General features: G+C 39.9%; 1 protein-coding gene across 19 annotated transcripts in view; it reads right to left on the reverse strand.

Annotated features, from left to right (window-relative positions):
- Positions 1-16,310, reverse strand: part of macf1a (microtubule actin crosslinking factor 1a) — a 176,072-nt gene that overhangs the window by 18,780 nt on the left and 140,982 nt on the right. For 16 of the 19 annotated variants that reach the window (XM_058752908.1, XM_058752910.1, XM_058752911.1 and 13 more), the window contains 17 exons: positions 8,593-8,754; positions 8,337-8,507; positions 7,875-8,041; positions 7,551-7,710; positions 6,777-7,103; positions 6,440-6,524; positions 6,129-6,355; positions 5,789-5,995; positions 4,812-5,039; positions 4,356-4,574; positions 3,670-3,873; positions 1,688-1,913; positions 1,367-1,593; positions 845-967; positions 645-746; positions 455-556; positions 201-374 (listed from right to left, as the gene is read on the reverse strand). In XM_058752908.1, coding sequence (XP_058608891.1) covers positions 201-374; positions 455-556; positions 645-746; positions 845-967; positions 1,367-1,593; positions 1,688-1,913; positions 3,670-3,873; positions 4,356-4,574; positions 4,812-5,039; positions 5,789-5,995; positions 6,129-6,355; positions 6,440-6,524; positions 6,777-7,103; positions 7,551-7,710; positions 7,875-8,041; positions 8,337-8,507; positions 8,593-8,754 — 3,111 coding nt within the window. The remainder of the gene's footprint in view (positions 1-200; positions 375-454; positions 557-644; positions 747-844; positions 968-1,366; positions 1,594-1,687; positions 1,914-3,669; positions 3,874-4,355; positions 4,575-4,811; positions 5,040-5,788; positions 5,996-6,128; positions 6,356-6,439; positions 6,525-6,776; positions 7,104-7,550; positions 7,711-7,874; positions 8,042-8,336; positions 8,508-8,592; positions 8,755-16,310) is intronic. The other 3 variants (XM_058752913.1, XM_058752926.1, XM_058752921.1) reach the window with 1 other exon arrangement.

Here is a 16,310-nt window from a genome sequence, read left to right on the forward strand (position 1 = left end):
ACTGAACTTCTCATAAAAATTATGCAAATAGCAATAATAATTAATCAATTCATAGCTCATTAGCCTAATGCTAGGTTGTTTTAAGGAGCACTTGGAGCATTGAACTTTTGCATTTTAGTTATTTAAATGATCTGTTTTATAAGTAATTGTTTCGTAAATGCAAAAGTAGACAGATGATAAACTGGTCTGTATTTCCTCACCTGTCTGATAGTGATTTTGTCCACCAGGTTGTCCCATAGGTGGCGTAGCTCAGTGAGAGGCTCCTGAATCATGTCTCTGTCTGTTTGGTCGCTCACTTTTCTGAGCAGCAGCTCTCCTTGGTGGCAAAGCTTCTCCATGTCAATCTGCTGCTGGTAAATTTCCACTTTATATTGCTGTCATGTAAAAACAAAAAGGGTCAATCTTTTTGTCAACTTATTTTTTGAGATAAGAGTAGATTAGGTCTGATTCAAACCTTGAGCTCCTCGATCTGTTGTTTAACAGTGCTGAGGTCTGTCCCTACAGCTGGCATGTCACACAATTTGATCACAGCGTTGTCCAAGTAGTCAAACATGCCCTGAGGATATATAAAATGATAATTGTGAACATACAGTTGGCTTGATCAATCAGGGCAGATTTTGTGGTACCAATAGAGTTATAGACACCTGAAGAGCATCCTGGTACTGCACAGAGGCGGTCATGGCCTCTTCCAGTCTCTCCATTCTCTCTCTCCACGTGCGGTTCAAGCCTTCCCAGGCTGCATTCATCTGAGCGAAACAAAATCAACAACATGGAGATATTTTGTTTAAATGTGAGCAAAACCAGGGCGTTCTCTACATTGCTTATCACTGCTCAACCCTCTTACCTCATCGATGGTCTTCTTGACCTCTGGTTTCTCAGTCTCTCCGCAGGCAAAGATGAGGTCCGCTCCAAGTGTTCGTACGATCTCCAGTTCTTCCCTCAGCCCATCTGTCTCTGCCTTAATGGCCTGAGTGTGAGATAAAAACATCATGACTACATTCTCTTGAGATCAACATTTTGACACAAGATTATGTAGTTTGAGCTAATCTAAAACCCTATTAAGGAGTGTTTTATTAAAATGTACATGGCATATGTAATATATAGGCTATTCACAGTATTTCTGCTGTAATAATAACAAAGCTGATTGTTTTATAACTTTTATAATTGTTTTTTTTTTAACAGATCCCTTTGAATTTTGCTGATGCCCTCTAGTGGTTGCGAACTGCTGATCTATACAGAGCTTCTTTAAGACATCCTACAGACTACTCAATTTTGAAAATATGTAGTTTTTGTACATCTCCACTGAAAATTTGAATAAACCAACAAAGAAATCATATCTTGCTAGTGACTCTGTTTTTGGACTGACCTCTGCTGCCTCTATTTGTTGTTTTATAAGTGAAGGATCCACCCCTGGGTCCTCCAGATCTTTCACAATGTCCTGAGAGTCACGGAGTGTGCTCAGCAGAGCGGCCATGTCAGCCCAGAATTTTCCAGCGAGATCTAGAACGTCCTGAAGCTTTCCTTCTTTCTCCTCTGCCCTCTGCCTGATCTCATCCCACAGAGAGCGCAGTCGCAAGAGTCGTGAACGCACCGCTGAGGATGGGAACAGATTACAGATTTACCACAACACACAGGATAAAGCATTTCATACAACCATAAAGTGTCATTTCAGACAAAAAAACTTTACCCTGGGCGGCAGGATCATCGTGTGGGGCGCGACCGATGAGCTCTTCTCCTCGGGCACACAGGGCACTGAAAGATGGAAGGAGTTTGTCCAGTTCTAGTCCTGTTGTCCTGTGCTCCGCAAGTTGCTCCCGGATCTTCTCCACCTCAGCCGCCACTGGAGGAGGCTGCCGCAAGCGCTGGACTGCACTTTCCAAAGTTTCCAATAGAGGGTCCATCTTATCATGGAACTTAATGGAGAGAAAGAATACAACAATTGGATCAAATACAGCACACAAAAGTAACTGCAGAAGGACCAGGCATAATGAGGAGGGAAGATTTATCCCAGACACATGCTAAGGGGTAGAGGAAGTTGATGCTTCTGCTAAATACCTTCATGTAAATGATTAAGAAATTAATTGAAATGTACTTTTCCCATCTTCTTGTACTAACAAGATGCTATCTATAGGTCAACTGAAGTGAGCTGAAACTAGTTTCAACATATAAATAATAAAACATTACAGATTAAAGAATTCCTGATATTCAGTCCAATACAGATGTTATATCAGTGGTTAAATCAGTGGGTGATGATGCTCTTACCTCTACCAGCTGAGGGAGTTGCAGAGAGCAGTGATGATGGAGGGATGGACACACAGCACATCCACAAACATGAGTGATGGGTGCATGGATGGACCAAATGGAAATGGGAGGGAGAGGTGCAGGGAATAGGCAAGGGGACAGTTGCAACAAGCAGGAATGGGGGAAGTTTAGGGAATACAGGATATGGAGAGGAGAGGGTGACAGAATATGGGGTACGGGGTGGGACAGGTGGGAGTCACAGTAAAGTAGAGTTTGAAGGGATGAAGGTGGAGAAACAGTACAATGTGTTAATTCAACAGCATGCAACAGGCCAGCAGGAAGAATTAATAACACAAACATTAGGGATGTAACGATTAACCGCGAGCCGGTTGAAAGTCGATTCAAATGTGTGACGATTCAGATCGGTTGAGATGCTAAACAAATCGCGATTCAATTAGGTAGGAGTTTATATGAATGTATATCTGAGGGGAATTACTGTCTTTAGAAAAGTTTAGATGGTATTTTTTATTCTCATCTTGCCTCTGTATAATGCATATTAAAGTTCATAAGTGCAGCACTGCTTTGTTTACAGCGGAAACCAAGGAAACGCTTAAAGCGCCACCTGCTGACAGAGACTGAATCTGCTTCTCATTCAGCTCGTCTGCTGCTTCTGTGTATGGTTTCACAAAACTGAAGTCAGACCATTCTGTTTTTGCTTCAAATTTCGAAATTATACAGTCTAATTTAGATTAAAAACTGCTCATGCTGCATGTATGCAGCATCTTTGTTTGGATCATGATTAAAATGCAGTGGTTGCCTCTAATTTTAAATGGAAAGAGCACAGATAAAGCCTTATTTTGTTTTTATGAAGAGATTTTTTATTTGTGTTACTTATTTATTTGATTTGGGGTTTTAAAATTTCAATTTTAAATACATTTACATTTTGTTATTTAGCAGACGCTTTTATCCGAAGCGACTTACAAATGAGGACAATAGACGCAATCAAAACTAACAAAAGAGCAATAATATGCAAGTGCTATATTAGTATATTATTATAGTGTTATATTTCAATTTCACAAAGAAACGTGCAGCATTTTGTCCAAGCAATAATAAAAGGACACATTTAATTTATAATTTGTGAATCGAATCGTGAGTTGAGTGAATCGTTACATCCTTAACAAACATTAAACCAAAATGCACCTGATGATGTCAGATGTCAGTGATGTTATTTAAAAAAAAAATGCCTTAGTTCGAAACAATGAGTAAATAAAGGTGATGTGTGTCTTGATGTGCTATTAAAATAGCTTGAATATACAAAATGAGTTGATATTGTGCTGCATAATGCTGAACTGTGGGCTGTAACCTTTAAATAAATCACAAGCCAGGGAGCAGACCAAAATAAGCATGATAATATTTTGCAGCAAATACCTGGACAGATTGTGACACTGCTTCATCCAGTGCTGTGGCTCGACCTTTGACCTCCTCTTTGATGCTGAGGTAACGTCTCTCTGCTTCATTATAACGTTGTCTCACTGTTGCCCCTTCCTGGGCACTCAGTTCTGCCAGCTGTGGGCCGATCTTTAGCAGTTTATCTATGTGAGGCTTATGCTCAGCGATGGACTCTCTCAGAAGCTAGGAAGGAAGACATATAAAACGTGTCATGTGATGTCAATACATATTACATGAAATAAAAAATGTTTTGTGGGTTTATGAGTTTTGTGGGTCTTAGTCCATGTCTAATGATGCATTCAAGTTCTCCTGGGAAGTACATATTTATGAGTTTGGGAACCTGCTGGTTGCATTTTTATATTCAATTCATGAAGATGCTGTAAATTTAATCGTTATATATTGTAATTGCACAATACATTGGATTTATTATTGGACTATTAATGCAGATGCTGCATTCACTGTGTCTAAAAAGTTCTCTCAATGACATACCCCAAACTCAGATTTTAGAAAACCCAAAGAAATTCCTTACTTGCAATTTAGACTGTGGTGACGTTCATATGCGTTCAACACATAAATAAGATCTTTCCCTCATGACTTGAATGCATCATATAGCCACAAAGGAGCAAAATGGACTCAAGTCCTTTGTCTGCATACTGCCCACTCACCCTCATCTGGTCTTGCTGTTGTCTGAGTGCTTCTGTGTCGATGGCAGGAGGGGGTAACTGGGTAATCAGAGTCTCTGTCTCGCCCAGCCAGGGTTCAAGTTCCTCATACGTTTCCCAGAACCGTGCTACTAGCACCTGAGCCTGCTCTAGAGCTGAGAAGCGCTCCGCATGACTCTGATTTACTGCTTCATAACGAGCACTTAAAGAGTCCGTCTTCACCTACAGGAGGAAGCAGAAAGAGGTTTTATTGGGTCAACCAAATTAATCTTTAGAGACTGAAAAAACAAGCTTGCACTGTTATTTGTCCCCAACATGACTCAACAAATCAAATCTCCGCCAGAAAATGCATGAGTCACATCAATTCAATTTTCCTGATCTAACCTTTCGCAGAGGAATGATTACATAGCTTATTCTGACCCTTCTCCATCTCTCTCTCTTCCTTATTTTGTCTCTAACCTTCAAAGCCTCTCTTTGTTGTTCGCTGCAGCTCTCCAGGATGTCCTCTCGTGTCTTAAGGAGATGGTCCACGGTGTCTTTGTGACGGATGATGTCGATGTTAAAGGCTCTCTGCACCTGGAGCTGAGCCACAGTCACATCAGGCTCCAGACTCAGAGGCCCCAGAGACGCCAACTTCCTCTCGGTCTCTCCGACCCAGGTCAGCTCTGCATCGACTGCCTCCTCATACTAAAACAAAAACACACAAAAATACACTGTCAACATAAGAAGTATGAGAAAAATAGAGGATCCATCCTAAATCAACAACTTATGTTAAATATTTATAATATTAACAATATTTTAAAATGTATGATGAAGTTGCAAATGTACTTATTATTTTGGACTCACTTTATATTAATGTAATATTCTCACCATTAACAAATCATTAACTATGACTCAATAAACTCCTAATTTGCTGCTTATTAATAGTTAGTAAGGTAGTTGTTAAGATTAGGTATTAGGTAGGATTAGGGATGTAGAATATGATCATGCACAATATGTGCTTTATAAGTACTAATAAACAGCCAACATGTTAAATATGCATGCTAATGAGCAACTAGTTAATAGTGAGAACTGATCCCTATATTAAAGTGTTACCTATATGCGCTTTATTAGTATTAATAAACAGTCAATATGTTATTAATAGGTATGCTAATGAGAAATTAGTTAATAATGAGAATTGGTTCCTATACTAAAGTGTTACCATTATTCTTTTAATTTATTATAACAATTTGTATGTACTTTAAAGTATTAGATCATTCTAAAAAGACAAAATGACATATTGTAAAAGAATTATATAAAAATCACATTTGAATTTCCTAAAAGAAAATACTAATGCCTGCAAGGTATGGAAAGAATAATGTTACATTTTAAGTAAGTTTAGGTTTTGGCTCTGTGTTGATCATACATAAAAAAATGTACAGTATTTGCTGCAGTACCTGCTGTGACCTTTGGATGGCAGCCTGCACTAACTGCACTCTCTGTGTGATGGTCTCATCGGCTTGGCGGTAACGCTGATTGGCATCGGCGACCAGGCGGTCCAGGCCTTCTCGTGCACGCCAGGGTACCAGATCCAGTAAAGCACTGCCCACCTCGTTCACTGTGTCCAGAACTAACCTCTTCTCAGCAGACACGCACTTCAGCTCCTGAGCCAAACAAACACACAATATAAAATAATGAATTCCACTGAAGAAATAAAAAATGTATTTGGTTTAGCAAAAACAAAAAGGAAAAAGCGATTCATGAGTACTTAAGAGATAAAACAGTAATCATCCTCACCTTCTGTCTGTCCTGATAGGCTGGTGCTGTGTCTGGCTCAATGTTGTTAAGCTCCGCCTCCACACTATCCAACCATTGGTTGATGTCATCGTGTGAGCTAGCAAATCGCGTGGCCAACTGAAGGGCCTGTTCCAGAGTACGGAGGGCTTTGCTGCTGCCCGCTGTCATCTCTGCATAGCGGCTTTTGATGCCATCTAGCTTCTCCTGAATCAACAGGACCTCCTCACCTGTCACAGAGATAAAATATGATCAGAGTCAAAGCAGGAATTTGTTGATACACCAATGAACACAGAGGCTGGATGGAAAAGTACCAGTGGTTTGTTTAAGCAGAGCCTGTCCATTCTTAATGGCCTGGTCCACTGTCTTCTTCCTGCTGATAATCTCTTCATTAAGAGCCTGTGGGGAACCAGCAGTAGAACCATTAACTCTGAACATAATTCAAGGAGTTATCATATACACCGCATTGGTGTATGCAATCCATTGTGTTATTTAATCAGAATATCATGTAATTAATTTTAATTGAATTACAGACCTAGTATAGCTCTGACCTTACTAAGTGACAGTTTTTTTTTAGGAAATATTCATATTCTCTAAACTGACTTATACGGTATTGTTGATCCTGGGCAGCTATGACCTTCAGAATCATACCAGTGTGTGTTTGTGTTGCTGCTCTAGTAGCTCCGGCTGATAACTCTGCACTGAGACCTCGGCCAGTCTCTGGGCCACCTCAGCTAGCCAGTTAAGGACTTCCACCTCTTCCTCTCCAAATAGCTGTGCATTGGCCAGGGCCTGTTCCAGCATGACCTCTCTCCGACTGCACCAATCGCGCAGCTCCGTGTGCCCGTTGCGCACTGCCGCCACACGTTCGCCCAGCCAATTACGATCAGCCGCACAGCTGAGCGGGTGCAGTGATTGACTGAGAGTCTCAAGATGGTTTACATCATTCTCCCGAGAGGATACGTCCTCATGGAGAGCCTGGGATTATAGCCCAGAGTAAAGAGGAGACGTGATTGAATGAGTAGAAGGAGAAAAAAAAAAAAAGACAAGGCAAACATAAACAAACATGACAATGCAGAATAATGACAAATCATAATTGACTGATGTGAGCAAAAAATAATATGTGAATCATCAAGATGAGATGGAAACACAAAATCATGAAGAAATTAAACTGCAAAAATGGAAAGGATGTGGGCAGGATCACAACCATGAATTTTGTGCCTTCTTAGATAACTGCACTACTACCAGTCCATTTAAAACCACAGGAGACTGACAATCTGTTCTCTCCTCTGCATCTCTAGTCAGTCTAATGATGCTTGATACTTTGAAAATCGCTTGCTAAAATGATAGATCTTGGTTCGGAAGCAACAATTCTGGCAACTGACTCCTAGGATACATCTCTCCCAGGTGCTGTGTATACTCTACCTTGTGCCTTACAATCTGCTGTGTGATTTTGGAGGTCTGGGTTCCCATTGGCTCAGCGGAGCTCAGGCGTCTCTCTGTTGTGCTCAACCACTCACCGAGCGGCTCCACTGCCTCGTGGAACTGCAGGGCCAACCCCTGCAGCTCCTCTAGTTGCCGCTGCCTGAGGACATGAGGTGAGGAGGAAATCTGTGTTATATTCTTACGACTACTCTGTTTTTATGGCCTTGTAAAGCAACCAAGTGATTGAGTTCTGAGTAAGAGATTCGATTAAGAGATTTTATGGCTGTGTCTGGGTGTCCATATTGCTCTGATTATGGAGTTTACCTGGCGCTGGCCTTTTCCAACAGATTTGTCCATCTCTCTCCTAGGCTCTCAAGTTGTTTCTGGATTTTGTCTCTATCTTGTGTCTCGGCTGTAGCAGCGATACGCTCTCCTTCTGCCCTGATCATCTCTACCGTCCCACGGCGGTCATCCAGCAACCGTTGCAGCAGCTAGGAATATGGAGCCTCAATTAATGTACTTAAACCGGAATTATTATTACATTTTTTAATCTAGCATGATACATTAGACTAATTAGTCTGATAAAAAAAATCAAGGGATCGCAAAGTCTTTCAATTGCATCTACTTTAAAACCATTACAAAATAGATATTTTCAAAAAATTATAATATAATATAATATAATAATTTTAGGTTTTTACTGAAGTATTGAAACTCCTTTAAAAATGGATTACTTTTTTACTTAAAAAATTTGATTAAAAATACTTAAAAATTTGATTAAAATGTAACCTTCTGCTCCTGAATTTGTGCTTTCACCACACGGTACTCAGCAGATGGAGGTTTCTGATTGGCTATGAGCTCCTCTGTGTCACTCAGCCAGCTCAAGAGTGGCTCCAGAGCATCTTGGAACTTCCCACAGTGCAACAGGGCCTCCTGCAGCTGTGCGATTCTTTCAGCAACCTGTGAATACATTTTTTTTTTATTAATCCTAAATTTTCTTCTATCAGTCAACTAAAAAAAAGGCTAAAAATTGATGCAAGCTTACCCTCTTGTTGAGGGAGTTCCAGCGCAGGTTGGTGGTCTCCAAGTCATGTTCCAGGGCCTGAGTGTCAGTGTGTTTGGCTGCACTCTGGATAAGACCTTGACCCACAGCGTTGACATGTTGCAGTTTGGGCTGAATGCTGTCTATCTGCTCCCTTTCTACGGCCTAAAGAGTGAACGAAATGACTTGAGTATATTACTGGACACTTGCTCTGCTACTGGACATGTGATATGATAGAATGTGTCTAAACAGGTCAAGGCTGTACAAACACAACAACATGATAACAGTGGAATGGCCATTTATAAATGGGGAAGCAGTTTTAAGCCTCCACACATTGATTGAAATTAAATACAGCACCTTGGCAGCAACACTCTACAGCTTTACTTCCCCAACAGCCCAACACTACAGCTCTGACACCACATGTGGTTCACCACATACAGGTTGCCAAATACCCCTAACCAATGCCATGACCAGCAGTTACCAAAGTCAACATAAAATCTATTTTAATTTTGTAATGTGACTTATCTCAAAGAAACAGAATATTCAATTGGAATTGGTTGGATCACAAAAAGCGGGCGTTATATACCAGAATGGATTTGGACCTCAATGCAACTTCACAGGGGATTGTACAATTTCACTACTATCAGCACTAGGGATGCACCAATATTTAAATTCTATACTATACCACTAAGCCCATATTTATCTTCATTTTTATGGCCGCTATTAAAGTTTTATACTATAGGTGCATCCAAAATCACATTTTGTCTGAATAGTTACTGCAATAAATGAAGAATGAAGTTCACAACCAATAACAAAGTATATATAGCATGAATGAAATTCTGAAGTACTACATCCGCTATGTTGGCTTTGCTATGTGACCCATGCCGTCAGTTGCATTGCATTTTAAATGTAAATTTAGGCATCCCAACATATAATTTACATTACAGTATGAAAGAAGGATTTCATTTCAATATAAAGAATACAATTTAACAGTGTAATTGAATTATTAGTTTTTAAAGATTAACTTTGAGTGTTAGATGATGGCAAAGGCATCTTATCTATAAAGCTAAGGGAAATCCTAAATCCTGAATCCACTGTGTGTTCACTTGTTTGCAGCTGCCTTGTAGCGAGGGGCTTCATTCCTGCTTCAAACAGGATGTCTGTCGGCCTCAAAACAATGAACCACAGCTTCAACCTGCTCCACCCTCTTGTCGACAGTATATGTGACTGTGAGAATGTTACGTGTCTATGCAACGAAGAGAGTGTTTGGTCCCCTTTTGTCTCTCTATATCCTGTCTAACATTATCCTGAATCCATCATCTAGGCCTCCTTCTCCTCCTTATCCTTGGTGTGTATACTTGGATCCATTTCCCGTTTTTTTAATCCTGGCCATTCATCATATGTGGCACTTTTCACCCACCAGCACAGAAATAACACTATTCATCTGCATCTGTGGCACAACGCGTGCGGCCAAATCAAAGGGAAAGCTGTTATTTATTTCATAGACAATTATATATCTATATTATATATGCTACGACCAACAATTCACAACAGGAAGAGAGGAAATTTAGTTTGTCAGAACTCTGAAATCTAAACAAAGATGCTCACGTCCACATGTAAGTAGGACGTAGCTATACATATCCATACAACAGAAAGAGGTCAGTGCAAACAAGAATCTCTCCTCTCCTTACTCATTCTCTCAGAGAGCATTTGACTCTTGTAATGCAGGCCTCTGGAAAATATCTAGGATGCCTGTCATTCCACTCAAACGCTCTCGACCAATCTGGCCAACAGGCCGGTAACACACACACACACACACGCAACTGCATCACATGTATCTCTCCAGCACTCTCGGTTTCTTTTGTCACCAAACTTTAAACTCTTTTGTTTCTCACTCAAACCCCCACAGATCACTTTTAGCTACTGGCAGTATTCCATCCTACCGCCAACCCACAACATCACTGCCATTGGAGTCTTTTGTTTCTCTCGCTTCATTTCAAACCACAACTCCATATTGCCTAAGCGGGTATGGCCAGACTTTAGTAAAGAAAATATTATAATAGCTGGCTAGGCTATATCCCCCACACTATGTGCTGATTTTTGCTGAGCTTTCTAAACCTTGTTCTGTATCTGAAAGCATCAAGAGAAATTATTCTCATGCGATTTTTGCTTAAGGCAAGATAAAAATCAATCAGAATAAATTACAGAACCAGTCAAAAGTTTGGACACACCCAAATTAATATACGTTTCTCATTATCTCAAAGGCCTTTTGAGACTTAAGTTGTACTTATGTATGAATTTCATACAAAACAGTTGAGTTTTTTTTTAATGAATGACTCCGAATACAACAATTTTGATAAACACCATTTGGTTACTGCATATTTCCCACAATTCCATTTGCATTATTTCATAATTTGGATGGCTTTATTACTATTTTGAAGTGTCTTTTGCCTGGTACTGTATTTGAAATTTCTGTGTTGCTGAGTGGGGGAAAAAAAATGCATGCATGTTACAATGCTAAACATAATGTAGGCTACACTTTGACAAATATAGCATAGGCAGAATCAAGGCATGGCATTTCCTCTTCAAAGCATAATACTCAAAGCATACAATAAGAAATTTAAGGCTATAAATGTCTAAAAACAGCAAAAAACAAATAAAAGTCTATCTTGTCTTGAGGGACAAGTGGAGAAAATCTTAGATGTAAAATTTCTGGACATCCCAGGAAATCACAGGAATATGATTTCTTTCGAATCAATGAAAATATAGCCGTTAGCAAATTTCTTGTTCTATAGAGACTTTCCAAAACTCTCTCTCCAGTCCTACTCTTCCTGTCTTTGCTTTCACCACCTGTGTTTTTCCGGCCTCGCAGTTTCTTGTCTTTATCTCTGCTTCCTATTCAAAGGACTTCGGATGACTTCATTTTATCTGACTCAAATGTTCTAACAAGGATATAATTCACATGGTTCCATTAATAAATACTGAGCAAATGACGTTAAAAACACAGTCAATGAGTTTGCAGCATATGCGACTGCTTTGTTATGGCTGTCGTTGTGCCGACGGGGCTGCAGGGTTTGTTCAAACTCTTTTGTTTGCAACAGTCTTTTATCACAGGTGTTTCCCGCACACTGTCTTTCACTGGCATCATTATCCAAACAATCAAATATACCCGCTGTTACCATACGCCATAACATCAGTGCTCACTCCCTCCCTGATTGCTCTTCCCTTTCCACTGTGCATATCAGTTGGTGCGTCTGTTTACCTGACCGTCTCTAAAACTCTACTCTGGACAGACTCAAATATTGATTGTGGGCTTCAGATGCTACGTCAGACGTTTCTTCTGACGCCCCATGCAGCTCTTATTTTGAGTGCTACCAGGTGTTCTGCCATAGAGACTCTTTGTTCATTCATGATCAGGCTGTTGCAAAATCTTCTAACTTTGCCCTCTAAATCAGCCTCCATTGCAAGTGTGCAATTTCACTAGAGACGGCCCGTAACGGAGAGCTGCTCCAAAAGATTACAAAGATCTTTCCTGAGGTCTGTGGTTGACTCCCTCGGCTTTGAGCATTACAAGGGTGAGAGTCTGGCCTTGCACTGATAGGACTGACATGCCCTTATCATCTATTTATATTTCTAACAACTTTCTAAAATGTTTGTGTGTTACTGGCAATTGTGGCTCCTCTTATAGAGGCTGATGTTTATTTCTCACTTCCTTATCTCAATTGCAGTAACCATCAGACTGCAGGAAGGGGATTTGAAGTGAGAAGAGATTTTAAGTTGGTTTGGCACTGGACGACAGCCACCTCTCAAATCAGTCATTTTGTTCCGCTCTTTTAATTTTTCAGTCCCAACTGAGTTTAAATATCATTTGCTAGCTGATCCTGTTCAGTCCCTCAATTGCTATAATCCTCTCTACCCAAATCCAGCCTGACAGGGTTTCTGCATCTGATTACATCTGAAGGGACGGGGAGTTTTGAGAGTGACCATGTAGAAAGGCAGATTTGGCCAAGGCTGAGGGTCAAATGAGATGTGGATGACCAGTCAGACTGATAGAGACAGTAATGCAATAACTATCCAGTGAGATTAAGAACTAACAGGCAGTCTCTCGGCCACCCGCCACTGTCACTGTGAAACAGAGCAGACACCGGCCTTGTCACGGCAGCCGAGAGAGAATGTCAAGCACACACTCACATTGTGTCAAGAAATCTAACATGTATTTACAAAAAACATTCCTGTCTGTTTTTTGACTCCTAAATCTTTCGAATACATAGACAGTGTGCTCACTACAGACAAAGCAGTGCTCAAACAGGCAGAAAAAGCAAACCCATGCAAATGTGTGCACAAACCCATTTGCCTGTAACCAAACACACAAACGTTCACTAGGGTTTGACTACTTTGGAGTAAGCATGCATTTTAACTCAGCGAGCATGTTTGTGTTCATGTGATCATCACTGCAATAAACAAACAATCCCAGGATACATACACATACCATGCACTCAAAGTTTTCTACCTATATAGACACCTGGAATCATTCCAGACTATAGTAATTATGTGTACTAACATTTACAAACATGGATTAACCAGTCATTCAAAAGAAGACTGTGCTTGGATCTCCTTGAACAAAAACTCACACACATCCCTTCAATCTAAACACAAACACCCTCTTAAGGACCGAAAGGATCAATGCTGAAATATGCTGGAAGATTAACCCATTCCAGGGTAAATTGGAGTTTATTCTACTAGATAACACAAAAATTAAGCAGCATATGAAAATTTGGCTGATCCTTGATGTGATCACGGCAGCAACACAAAGTTGATTCGATGCTAATTTGATCTTATATTTAATATTTCTTAAAATATTGTAGATTTATGTAGCAAATAAGAATTGACAAAATTATATACTGACACAAAGATCTTGTTAATGATCTTCAGTTTTGTTCAAGGTAATTAAATCAACAGCTGTTCGATAACCGAGGAATATGTAGAAGTATGGTATTTGGGGTAAAAGCACCCCTGCTGTTGGGGCTAAAGGCACAATAATTAACATGATAATAAATAGCTCAAAGACTTTTCCATTGATTGGCATGACATGAATTAATTTGGGTGTCCAATTTAGAGATAATCACCATAACAATGAAACCATAATATTTAAAAAATATTATATAAATCATACCATATAATAAAATATTATTTGTATTGTTACTACTTTAAAACTGTAAAGTAAACTGTTACTACTTGTTACTACTTTTGCTGTATTTTTAAAATGACAACCATGCATTTAACAAAATTAAATTAATTAAAACATATTACTTTAGCTATTTTTGTATATTTATATCAATACTGGGTGCCTTTTGCCCCATGCTGGTGAGTCTTTTATCCCAAATGTGGGGTTAAAGGACCCCCTTACAACCAATTTTCCTACAAAATGTGTTGCTCCATCAATGTTCAATAAATTCAATAATAAAAAAAAAATTCTGCAATCATACACTAGCAGTAGTAAAAAGCACAATTACCTTAAGATACCTTTAGACCCACTGAACCCTATTATACAACTAGGACAACATTTACTGCAGCGCTAAATTACGTTATTTCTCTGACTGAACACTAGCAAAAAACATCCGCAAAGCTTTGTGAGGTTCTAAGACCTTAAGTAAAAATCCTCAAGGACAACATTAGTAGACTTCACAGGGATATTGGGGAGGTGATTCTAAATCAGTGCATCTCAAACTGTTTCAGGTCAAGGAGCACTTAAAAAAAACAAATCTGAGGGGAAATCACAAACTATTATCAACAGCTGGGTCTGTACCAAAGAAGCAAAAAAATGTCCCTTAGAATAAAAGAACTAAATGAACAATGTTCGCTAGCTACAAAGTCTAAATGCCTTTTAGACTTAAGCATAACTGACAGAAACACTCTATCACAATTAAATGTTGATACAATCGGTTAATTCACTGTTAGAAGTTATGAGATTAATTTAATTTTGGTTGTTTTTGTCATTAACAATTATTTTATTTATTTAAATAAAATTTTAATATTTAGAGAGTCAACTAATCCGCAGAACACAGTTTAAGAATCACTGCTGTATAGTATTATTTTGGGCACTGGTTTAGAAAACTCAACCTATAAAACTGACTGAAACTATAAACTGAGTTACCTTTGCACTGACCACCTTAAACAAACTTTTTTTTTTTTTTTTACCTTTGTGTCCAAATCAAGGTCATGTTTTAGTGGTGAGATTTCTTCCACAGAACTTGTCTCACAGGTGTCCTCACAGTCATTGTCACGTGATTCCACAGCCTCCTGAGAGCTTGCCTCATTCTCATCCTCGTTAAAAAGGCCATGTAAAAGACCTGGCTCTAGTTGCTCCCACTGGTCTCTCTGTTGGTGCACAGGGTCTAAGCCTGATCCATCTGAGTCCCATTCACTATCCCCAGTCATTGATCCAAGTACAAAATCAACACCTGATCGGGTCTCCTCTGACTCAGAGTCCAAATCCTGACAGTCTTCACAAGCAGAGCCCCCATCGGACACAAGCCGCTCAGGGGCCGCCAGGTAAACAAAACTATCGGAGGAGAGAAATGCCCCTTCCTCTGGCTCAGGGCAGCATTTTGGGAGGGGGCTCGGAGGGGCTGATTCCACTGACGGAGATGAGGGGCAATCCTGAGGATACTGAGGTGGCACAGCCACAGCTAAATAAACAAAACTGTCTGTTGTGACAAAAGCATCAGCATCTTTGCTGTCAAGTCCTGCTGTTCTTGACTCATGTTTAGTGGTCGACAGGGGCAGAGGGGAAGGTGGAGCAGACTCAATACTGATATTCAGAGAGTCTAACTGGGGGTATGAGGCGCTTGAATTTGGTGTACTTGTGGTTTCCTGAACAGCCTCTGTTACTTCCCACTCATGTGAAGATACCTCCTCTTGAACACATACTTCCACAGAGACTGAAATCTCTTCTTTTTTCTCTGATTTTGAAGAAGCTCCCTCTTGGTCAGAGGTCATATCCATAGTTACTTGAGCAGGCTCAGAGGAAACGGCATCCTCATGAGAGACATCCTCATGAGAGACAGTCTCATAGTGACCGTTCTTAACTTCCCTTTCTGCCTCATCTTCCAAGACAGAAAACTCTGGGGACTGTTGAATACTGTCCTCAATTTCCACCCCTTCTAAATTAGTCGTAAAGATGCTGAGATTCACATTACATTCAGCATCTGCATTCAAATTCTCTAAGGGGAGAAGTCCATGCTGTAAGGAGATATGAATGTCAGATGTCTCATCTTGTTTCAATACCTCATCTTCTTGCTGCTCATGATCTGATGAAGCTCCACTGCCTAAATCTGAATCACTCTCTGGTTGCTCATAGCTCACAGTTTGAAATGCATCGGATGGCACAGTCCCATCTTGGTGTGAGGTTTGAATGCCACTGGATTCAGAATCTAAAGCATCTGCATCAACTATGTATGAAGTATAATCATCCTGATCATGATTATTACCCTCACTATTACAGGGAAGACAACTTTGCAGTTGGTCTGGGCTTTGGTCAATATCTTCAACCGAAAAACAGCTTTGCGTACTTTCTGTTAAATTTTGATTCATTTGTGTTACACATGGTTCAATCGGATCTGTGTGCTCTACATGATCTGTGACATCATGCGCTGACATCACAGCACCATCTTCATCATACAGCTCTTTGATGTCACATTCATGTTTGACATCAACTTGAT

Source organism: Onychostoma macrolepis, chromosome 19 (assembly GCF_012432095.1).
Source record: "Onychostoma macrolepis isolate SWU-2019 chromosome 19, ASM1243209v1, whole genome shotgun sequence".
Taxonomy (NCBI): Eukaryota; Metazoa; Chordata; class Actinopteri; order Cypriniformes; family Cyprinidae; genus Onychostoma; species Onychostoma macrolepis.